Consider the following 9,959-nt stretch of genomic DNA (forward strand, 5'->3'; position numbering starts at 1 on the left):
GCCTCCTTGCTGTTCCCCCAACACGCCAGGCACCGGGGGGCTTGCACTGGGTGTCTCCTAGGCCTGGAATGCTCTGTCCCCAGATAGCCACATGGCTGAAATGTCACCTCTAGATGAGGCATCCTATTTACAACCGCCGCATCCTTCCAACTCCTTATTCTGCTCTATTTCTCCCAGGCACTTACTATTTTCTGACATATTATATAACTTGCTGTTCATGGTGATTGGCTCTCTCCCTCCACTGAGCGCAGTGAGAGCAGGGGTGCGTGTGTTTAGTTCATCGATTTATTGCATTGGCCAAACAGTGCCTGCACAATAAGCAGGCATGGAGTGAATGTTAAATGAGTGAACAAACATTGCATTTAAAAAAACAGGGTGGAGAACACTGTTTGAAGTATGCTGCCATTACATTAAAAGGTAAATGAATTGTATTTACTTGTATAAATTTCGTTTATCAGTGGATAGATTCCAGTGGTTGCCACAGATAAGGACAACCCCTTGGCTGGGGACCAAGGAGGGAGGGAGGGAGGCATTATACTTTCACACTTTTTGGATTTTCCTCTATGTGCATACATCACCTATTCGGTAAATAACTCACAAGAAAATAAACACTTTGGAAAGCAGAGGATACAATAACATCCCCCATCTGGGCCCTTCCAGGTCAGCCCTGATGTATTTCGGTGTGCCTATTGCCTTTCTCACAGACGCCGCCTCCTCTCTGCAGTCATGGCACAAGAAAGGGCTCCTGCCGTAGCACTGGCATTTGACTGCCCCAAGGGGTGGACGCGCCTCCCATGTCCTGACCTTCATCTGCATAGTTCTGAACCTAATGATGCCTGAATATCAAATGCCTGGCTTCTAGAGCTCACGCTACAAAATTAATTTCCATAATTAATGGCTGTTTAAAGGCTGACCTGAGTCACTGAGCTTCTGTGAGCTAGTTTCTGTTTGCCCTAGAGAGGGCATTTGTGAGACAGTAACTACAAAAATGAGACAGTAGCTTTGGAGAGGAGGAACATACGGGACAAGGGAAGGGGATACAGGCGTTTATAATGTCCTAATGGTGAATTCACAGGTGCTTATTATATTTTTGTCTCATAAGTTAACATATATGCTACATAGAATGTCATGTGTATGTTTTCAAAGATAAGAAAAAGGAGATTGAAAAATAAAAAATTGAAGGACAGTTTTACCAAAAGATGCTGTAACCAAATTCTCAAAGATCTGGGGTTCCCGGCTTTGAGAATCTACTTGATTCAGCTCCCTGATTTCACAGGCAAGGAAATGAAGGCTCACACATGCCAAAGGATTTGCCTAGTGAGTTAGAACTAGATTTGGAACCCAGATTTCCTGACCCAGTGCTCTCCACAGCACCTTTGTAAAAAAAGTTGGATGCTCCGGGTTAGAGAGACCCTTCATGACTCGGTCCTTTGAAAGACAGCAGTGGGGGCAGATCTCCACATTACAACATGGGGTCCACTGCACACAGATCCAAGTCGGTTACCTTCGTTTCAGAACTAAATGTACTGGAGGCTGATGCTTGGTGCCTTTGTTAGTGAGTTTCACTGCTGGGGGCCCAGGCCTTGAGGTGGACTTCCTGAGCTGCTCGACTTCCTCCTGTGCCTCAGTTTACTCTGCTATAAAATGGACCTGACTGTGTGCTTCAAGGGTTTATAGTGTGGCTCATGCGAGATGGTGAAAGTGCTTTGATTATGAAGCTTGACTCAAATCCATTAACCATTCACTTCTTCTACACTTACTGAAAGCCTGCTGGTATATTCCTGGCCCTGGGGAGGCAAGGAACCAGAACCTACGTGGTCTCCAGCCTCAGGGAAGTCTGCTGGGGGAAACAGAGATGTAAGCAGAGAATTCAAAGAGGGACGTGTGCCAGTGCGGTGATCGCTGGCTAATGTGGAGTGGGGAGAAGACCAGTTTCCTGGTGGAAGAGTACACCAAGTTGTGTCCTGAAGAACAAAGAAGTGGTTGGTGTTACACGCAGCCCAGCTGTGGCAAAGAGTGAGCCAATTGGGGGATTAGGAGAGACTCTGGCATGGGTGCAGAAGGCCATCACCCTGGGCCTGGAGCGGCAGGCTAGGAGTCTGGACTCTGGCCTGAGACCAGTGGAGAGCCCCGGGAGGGGTCTGTGTAGGCGGCGGCTGGGTCTGGCTTGCTTTCAAGAACTGAGTCCCCGGCAGGGGCCGACCTGTGCGTCACCAGCCAGTCAGCCTGCGGAGGAAGGAGCGTGGGCCGGGGCTACGCAGTCCTGGGATCGGGCCTGTGTGATTCGGGCGAAGCTACTGCACCTCTCTGAGGTTCTCCTCCGTGAAATGGAAGAATGATGTCACCTCACAGGTTTACTCTGAGGGTTAACGGCGCGCCAAGTGCCCACTCCAGAGCAGAGCGCATGCAGTCCCTTCCCTTCCGCACTGCGAACAAAGCTGCGCCGCGTCCCCCACAGCGACCCTGTAAAATGTCACCATCCCCGCTTTACAACCTGCCCCGGCCTGGGGCTGTGCGCGCCTGCGCGGTGGGCGCCGAGTGTGCCAGAGCCGCCTGGCTGACGCCGCCGGGGTCTCCTGGCAACCGGTCGCCTGGCAACGGGTGTGCGCTGCAGAACTCCGCTCGCAGAGGCAGGTGAGCCGGCGGCGGCCGACAGGGGTCCGGGGGCAGGGGCCCCGAGACTGACTTACCCAGTCCCGCCCTCCCACCCCCAGGCAGCCCCCGCCCCTTAGAGGACGGCAGGCCTCTGTCCCTGGCGTCCAGCGTTTCCTGAGAGGGGAGCCCCAATCTCAAATGGCCGGACCCCCTCTCCCCTTCCAGCCTGACCCCCTCTCCTCCTTCCCTAGTCCCCGTCTGCCCGGAATCAGAGTCCAGGTCACCTCTCTTAGTGGAGCCGATTCCCACAGGGCTGGGGCTTGTCACCACCACCACCACCAGCATGATAATAAGGGTTCCAAAGTATCTGGAGCCCTACTGAGCCGGGCTCAAAAGTCTCAGCGAATATGCCAGCTCTGGGGGGGAGTGGGGGGCGGTGCCATTCTCACGTCCCTATTGAGCGGCTTGTTCAGGGCCGCCCACTGCCTTGGGTCTGGAGCCCGTTCTTAACCCCTAAGCCACACTGCCTATAGTTGCTCATGTGTGGTACAAAAATACATCCCACTTTCACCTTCAGTCCTTCTCTGTGGGTGTGCCAGAAGCACCCAACCATGGGTCCCTGATGGGTGAATGTGCTAGACCTGGATTTGAACATTAGCTCCTAGCCTAGTTCATGACCTCCGACCTCCTCGTCCCTAAATGTCAATTTCCTCCTTCATAAAACGTGGGTAACAGACGGGCCCTCCTCCTGGGGTGGCTGAGTTGGATATTAGGTATTGCTGGCACAAGATAAGCACTAGCTGCAGCTGTCTTATCAGTGTTTGCTTGTTTGGCTTAGTTAGTCTTTTTTTTTTTAATTAATTTGTATTGGAGTAGCGTTGATTTACAATGTTGTGTTAGTTTCTGCTGTGCAGCTAAGTGAATCAGTTATACATATACGTATACCCACTCTTTTTTAGATTCTATTCCCATACAGGTCATTATAGAGTACTGAGTAGAGTTCTCTGCTCTACTCAGTAGGTTCTTATTAGTTAACTATTTTATATACAGTCGTGTGTATATGGCAGTTCCAGTCTCCCAGTTTATGCCCCGCCCCATTTGTCTTTTCAATGCCGCTGTCTGAAGGCCCAGCCTATACAGTATCGGGAGAACCCTGGAGTTTGCAGTTTGGGCTGCCACTCACCTTCACTGTGACCTTGAACAAATCCCTTCATTGCTCTCGGTCTCAGTTTGTTCATCTGTAAAATGGAAGTAAAAATACCCAATCACAGTAGCAATGATGACACCTTTGGGGTTCTTTTCATCAGTGGTTTCTGCGGAGCTTCACTTTGAAAGCTACAGAGGTGCCCTGTGCCGGCGTGGGAAAATGGCCCACGCCCAGATCTCCATGTACCTGCCCCCCGACGTCAACCCCACCCAGGCTGCCACTGCCTACGGCTGCCGGGCACTGCCCAAGCTGAATGAGGAGCTACAGTCGGAGGACCTGCTGACGAGGCAGAAAGCCCTCGTGGCTCTGTGTGACCTCATGCACGACCCCGAGCATGTCTACACAGCCATCAGCATAGGTGAGCGGGGCGCAGCCCAGGGGACCCCGGCTGGGTTCTCCAGGGACAGACACAGAGCAGCTCGAGGTGGCCCCTTCACAGCATCCCTCCCAGCTGGTCAGTCAGTCCTCCACTGGATACCACAGTGGTCAGCCCCCTCTGCTATGACTCAACCCGGTGGCCACACATCCACCAAACAGGCCTTTATCTGTCTCCTCTGCAAGGCTGTCACAGAAGATAGGCACTGGCCCTACTGGTACCCACACATACATGGGGACCTATGTCCATTTTTTCCCCACTCTCCTAATTACCCACATAAGAGCTGAGTTGATTTCAGTGGCATGGTCACGCCTGTCCCAGATCAGGCCCACCATGAGTGAACTGCCACCTCTCTCACCAGACTTACCTGATGGGCTAGTTTAATCCCAGAGGTGGAGGCAGTGGTCCCAGTCTGGCCTCAGACACTGGGTGGAGCCTCAATAATAAAGTTTGCTATTTAATAAGCCCAACTCAAGGCCAGCAGCACCGTATGTGCAGGGCCCGTGTTATCTTGGTCCTCATGGCCCTGGCCCTGGGAGGCCAGGCGCCTCCTCAACCCACAGAGAAGAAAACAGAGGCTCAGAGAGAAGTGGTGTGAGGTAGGGTTGCCCCATAAGTAAATAAGGCAGGATTTTTAGGTGCTCAATCTGGCTTCCTGAGGCGTAAGCCTTTCAAGGGTACACGACTCGTGGGTGACAAGGTTGGAATTTGACTTCCGGTCTCTCCAAATGCAAAGGGCGTTTTTGGAACCCCGTGGAGGACCAGGAGGGGCCGCACCGGTAAGAGGTGTGCAGATTCACAGCGGGGGTCGGATGACAGGGTCCCTGGGGATGAACCTTTCTAGCACCCAGAGCCCCCGCCGGTGACTCTGAAACCCTCCGTCACCCACACGGTGCCCCCACGCCCCCCGACAGTGGAGCCCTGGTGCTCTTGTTCCTGACATCGGCTCACCTGTCGACTTCTAGGTCAGCTGATCTCTGAGCCTAGTGAACGTTCAGAGCTTTTTCCGCCTCGTAGGCTGCCTGGAGAGCCTGAAAGCTTTGCTGAAGGACACCAACGACCTGGTACGCGTGAAGACCACCGAGGCACTCTACATCATGGCCACCCACAACGTGGGCAGGTGGGCAGCTGCTCCGGATACCAATGTCACGCTTTGGAGCTGCACCCCTCCCCTGGGTGGCACGCCCTTGAGTGACCTTAAATGACCTGCTCACTGGTCAGGGAGTTAAATGAGTTCATGCACGTGAAGTGTCAGCCCCGTGTGGGCGTGGGTGGCCCTGGGCCCTCTCTCTCTGGTTCCCTCTCCCCGCAGGCGGTGGGTCTTTGGAAAACCACACACCTGCTTGCTCAGGGCCACTTCCAGATGGCTGCCTCAGCCCCTCGGCCCCCTTGACCTCCCAGCTCCCTGTGTCCTTTCTGGGCTCTGATGTCAGATCCCTGGGAGGGGCTGGCCGACCCGATCCCTGCGCAGCCCGGGCCCAACGGATTGCTATGAGTGGGGTGCGTGTGGGAGGTGCTGTCACCGTGAGCGCCCCAGTTCACAGGCTTTGCCCCAGGCAGGGCAGACGGGTGCTGCAGGGCCGCCCTGTCCTGCTCTGACCTGGCAAGGCTTGAGGTCACACCGTTCTCGTCTGAGACAGATCCGGTGAAGTGCGTTCTCTCATTCTTCCTGCTCCTTTTTCCTCTTTCTGGACCTGATCTGAATATTAGGAGTAATCCCAACGAGCGTGACGGACACTGAAAGGAGGGATGCTTGAAGCTTGGGGATTCCAGGAAACTACGAGCCCAGTGAGGGTGACCGTAGGTCTGTTTGTCTGCACAGGAGGTCTGGAGGGTGGTTCCTGGCTGCGGCCATGTGAGCAGGGGGAACTCAGTGCAGAAACCGTCACTGACCGAGGACCTGATGTGATAAGCACGCTGTCCTCCGACGTCCCTCCGAGAACCACTGCGAGGGGAGGGGAGGGGAGGAGCCCAGAGCAGGCGGTTCCTGTGCCCAGGGTCCAGGATCCCAAGACCCCGGCTGGCGCCAGTACACCATGCTGGACAAAGGGCGGGAAGGGCAGACGGGACGGGGCCGACGTCTGAAGTCCACCAGCCTCCGTGGTCATCTCACCCCTCAAGCCCTGAGTGACCGCCCGTGCTGAAACCTCCTCCCCTCCTGGGCCCACACCAGGAGCCACGGGAAGTGGCTGAGCACGGAAGCCGGGGGCCTGGCCTCTTGTCACCCCGGGGAGTTGCAGCTCACGGAGCTGACGTACGAGTGGGGTGACGTGGAGTGGGCGCCGGACAGCGAGTGAAGAGGCCCGGACACCTCATGCCGGGGGGCAGGGAAGGCCCCTGCCACTCGGGGGCCCCGCCATGATCTCCTTCCCCCAGAACGACTCATGCAGACCTCACGGCAGAGCCAGTCGGGCACTTCCTGTGTGCGGGGCACCAGGCCAGGCCTCACGCTGAGTTCTCTCTTAGTCCTCAGCTGGCCTCCAGAGACGCAGTCTTGAAGCCCTCAGCAGACGTGATGGGCCCAGCAGTTAGCTGGTTAATCAAAAGGAATGGTTAAAAAAGCCAGGAATCGAAGAAATTGTATATTCTCATCAAACAGTTCATCTCAGCCCTGAACCTCTAAACGGCTAGACAGCCACCAGTCCCTGGGTGCCTCTTCCTGGCTGTGGCCCGCCGGATGGCGAGCCCTTCTTTTTTGCTTAAACTACACCTGTAACATCATGTACCTTTGCTTCTTTAAAGCAGAGCAAGAACTCAGACATTCGTGCAGTAATCTGCATGCAGAACACTTCTAGAATCTTAACAAGCATCTCGCTACTTTTTCTTAGACACTGACTTTGGAGTCTTTCCAAAGCATTCAACTTTGTTTCCATGAGGAGATCAAAACAAAAACAAAACCCAACAACTCTTCTCCCATCTAACTGGCCTACCTGATCGTTAATGAATGTCTGTCATTATAACAAGAAGCTTAACAGGCCTAGGTGGCTCCGGAGGCCCGCGGCTGCCCTGGACTGCCTGCGGCTGTGCGCCTGGCGGGTGGAGAGGGGCGGTCAGCTCAGCCCGGCCGCTCAGGGGAGGTCGGTTACCGGCTTCTGTTGCCTGGAGTCCTCTACCACCACACAGGCCGCGCTGCCCTCACCTGACATGAGGGCCACCCTCAGCCTGCACCTTCTCTCCGCAGGCCGCAGGGATGCAGTCCCGTCCACCTGGCACAGGCGCAGGCCCCAGGGGGAGGGGAGGGCGGGTGCCCGCCTCTAGGTTCTCACGGGATCCTCTCCAGGCACAGCCTTCATTGTGTCTGAATCCGACGTCTCTTCCCCAGAGACGGCTTTCTGGAGCACGACGTCATCCGCGCCCTGTCCTTCCTGCTGGACGACCCCCAGTCGGCCTGCCGGGAGAACCTGCACCTGGCATTCAAGCACCTGGCCCTGCTGCCTGCAGGTAGGCTCGCCGTGGGCGCTCGGGCCGCCCTCGGCCTCCTCGCCCGGTCAGGCGCCTGCCGCGCCGATCACAGTTTAGAGCACATTTTTTTTTAAGTTATGCTTTTATTAAGGTACAACACACTTGTTAAAAAGGCACATGTCATACGTGGATGCTTGATTAACTCGTACTTAGTTGAAGGTGCCCCTTCTGGGCACCGCTACCCAGATCAAGACGTGTGGAATATGGCCAAACCCTGCCGCCACCCGTCACCACCCCTCGCCCAAGGTAAACAGTATGATTTGTCTTCCGTTTATAAGACCCCAGGTTAAGCTTGTGCCTCTTTAAACTTTACAGAAGTGGAAACACACCGTCTGTGATGTTTTGTTTCTAGCGTCTGTGCTTCACCCTTTGTCTCTGTCGTGTGCTGTGTGTTACTGATTCGCGCTGGAGTGTGGCGTGCACGCTGGATGAGGACACTACAGTTTCTTTATCCCCTCTGTTGCCGACGGACATTTGAATTGTTTCTAGCGTGCGGCCGCCGAGAATACGCTGGCCGCTGACGTTCTTACAAACGTCTTTCGATGGACACGTGACGTGTCTCTTTTGAGATGTGCCTCGGCGAGAACTGCTGGGCACAGGGCAGCTGTACGCCCAGCTTGAGGAGGTACTGCACGTGGTTTCCTAGAGGAGTTGTACCAGCTTACGCTCCCACCCGGAGTGTCTGAGGGTCCCGGGCGGTCTGTATCCACGCCCACACTTGATTGGGGGGCGGTGTTGGTGGGTATGTGATTGCATCTCTCATTTTGGTTTTCACTGTATTTCCCTGGGGACGAGAGCCCTGAAATGTCCTCTTGTGAGAAGCATCAGGACACGTTTTTAAGGATGAAAGTCCCCACCCCCTTCAGCTGACCGCTGCCGCTAATTCCATGCTGAGTCCAGGGTGACGGCCACCCCACAGCTAGAGGGTTGGGTTGAGATGCGCGTCAGGTTGACGCCTGTCCTGTCACATGACACAGGGAGCATTTCTAAACCAGGGGCTCATTCCAAGAGGCAGGACATCAGGCCTTAAAGGGGGTGCCTAAAGGTAGACAAACAGATATCCCAGGCCAGGAGTCGTGCAGACCGGGTCCCTCTGCCCTCCCCTCGTTCCCCGTGTGCCCCTGGACAGGCTGTTTCCTCATCTCGGACGTGAGGCGGATGGGACCCACCCCCTAGAGGCCTGAAGGGAGGACCGGGTGGGAGCACTCCCTGAATCAGGGCCCAGAGAGAAATGATGAAGGGAACCGGTGCAGAGAGGCCGGCTGAAGGGAGCAGAGCCCTGGGGGCTGGGGTCGCTGCCCAGCCGGGACATGCCCTCCTCCCGCCGGGTGGTGCCGGGCCGGACAGCAGAACCCCGGTGGTCTTTTCGAAAAGACCACCCTATCCCTGGCCCTGTCCCACGCCACATCTTCCTTAGACGCACCTTGGCTGGTTCTCCTGGGCGACCATGCTTGAGGGCTCCTGGGACATCGGGGCATCTCCACAAAGGACCAGTTCTGAGGCTGAGCTCCCGGAAGGCTGCCTTTGTCCACCACGCAGGGGTGTGGAGAGAGGGGACTTGCCGCTCTCACCAGGGCTTTTAACACTACTGTGGCCTGTGTAGCATTCAGGGGAGTAGAGAGATGATGGTAGCAGACAGGAACCATCAGCGGCTTTGCTAAATCCCAACGTTCAACCGTAGCACGTGTACCTGAGATGTTTGCTTAAGAAAACACAGCCCCCTGTGACGCTCCCGACCCAGCACCCTTTCCCCTGCCCTCCCTGGAGTCACCAGTAGTGGGTGACTTCATCCCCAACACAGTCTCCGTATCTTTCCCTGGTGGTCCAGTGGTTAGGATGCCATGTCCACTGCAGCAGGCACAGCTGTAACAATGTATAGATCCTGCCTGGCCTGTTTTAAAACCTCTATGTAAACAGATCTTGCTGTATGTATCCCTTTGGTACTTAAGAAACCTAACGCTAAGATTGGGGATGTACCCTGTGCGTCACGGGCTCTATGTGCTGAGTATAAACCCGGCCTGCCCACCCCTTGTTTGAGTGCATACTTACACTCAGTAAACTTACCCCAGCCCAGCCAACCTGCGTGCACCGGTTTCCCCCAGGGCCTCCCCGGACGAGGCGTCGTGGGGCTGGAGATCACAATTGTTCCCCAGCCGGGAAAGCCTGTCGTGCTCCCTCGCCGCAGCCTGGCCAAGTGCGAGCCGTGTGGCTGTCCCTGTCCTGTGGCTCTGCCGTCCCCGAGGCTGGGAGAGGGGCGTCTTCTCTCTGCCCAGCGCCGCCTCCGTCTCCTCGCCCGCCGGGTGCCTCCCGGGAGCTTGA

At 55.6% G+C, this 9,959-nt stretch overlaps 1 protein-coding gene across 1 annotated transcript; it reads left to right on the plus strand.

Moving 5' to 3' along the window:
• The first annotated feature begins 3,952 nt into the window (after positions 1–3,952).
• Positions 3,953–9,959, plus strand: RSPH14 (radial spoke head 14 homolog). Its single transcript, XM_057744903.1, has 4 exons — positions 3,953–4,160; positions 5,196–5,298; positions 7,501–7,665; positions 9,743–9,959. The coding sequence occupies exons 1-4, from the start codon at positions 3,962–3,964 to the stop codon at positions 9,957–9,959; spliced, it is 684 nt and encodes a 227-aa protein (XP_057600886.1). The 5' UTR covers positions 3,953–3,961.

The sequence above is a fragment of the Hippopotamus amphibius genome, chromosome 8 (genome assembly GCF_030028045.1).
Source record: "Hippopotamus amphibius kiboko isolate mHipAmp2 chromosome 8, mHipAmp2.hap2, whole genome shotgun sequence".
Lineage (NCBI taxonomy): Eukaryota > Metazoa > Chordata > Mammalia > Artiodactyla > Hippopotamidae > Hippopotamus > Hippopotamus amphibius.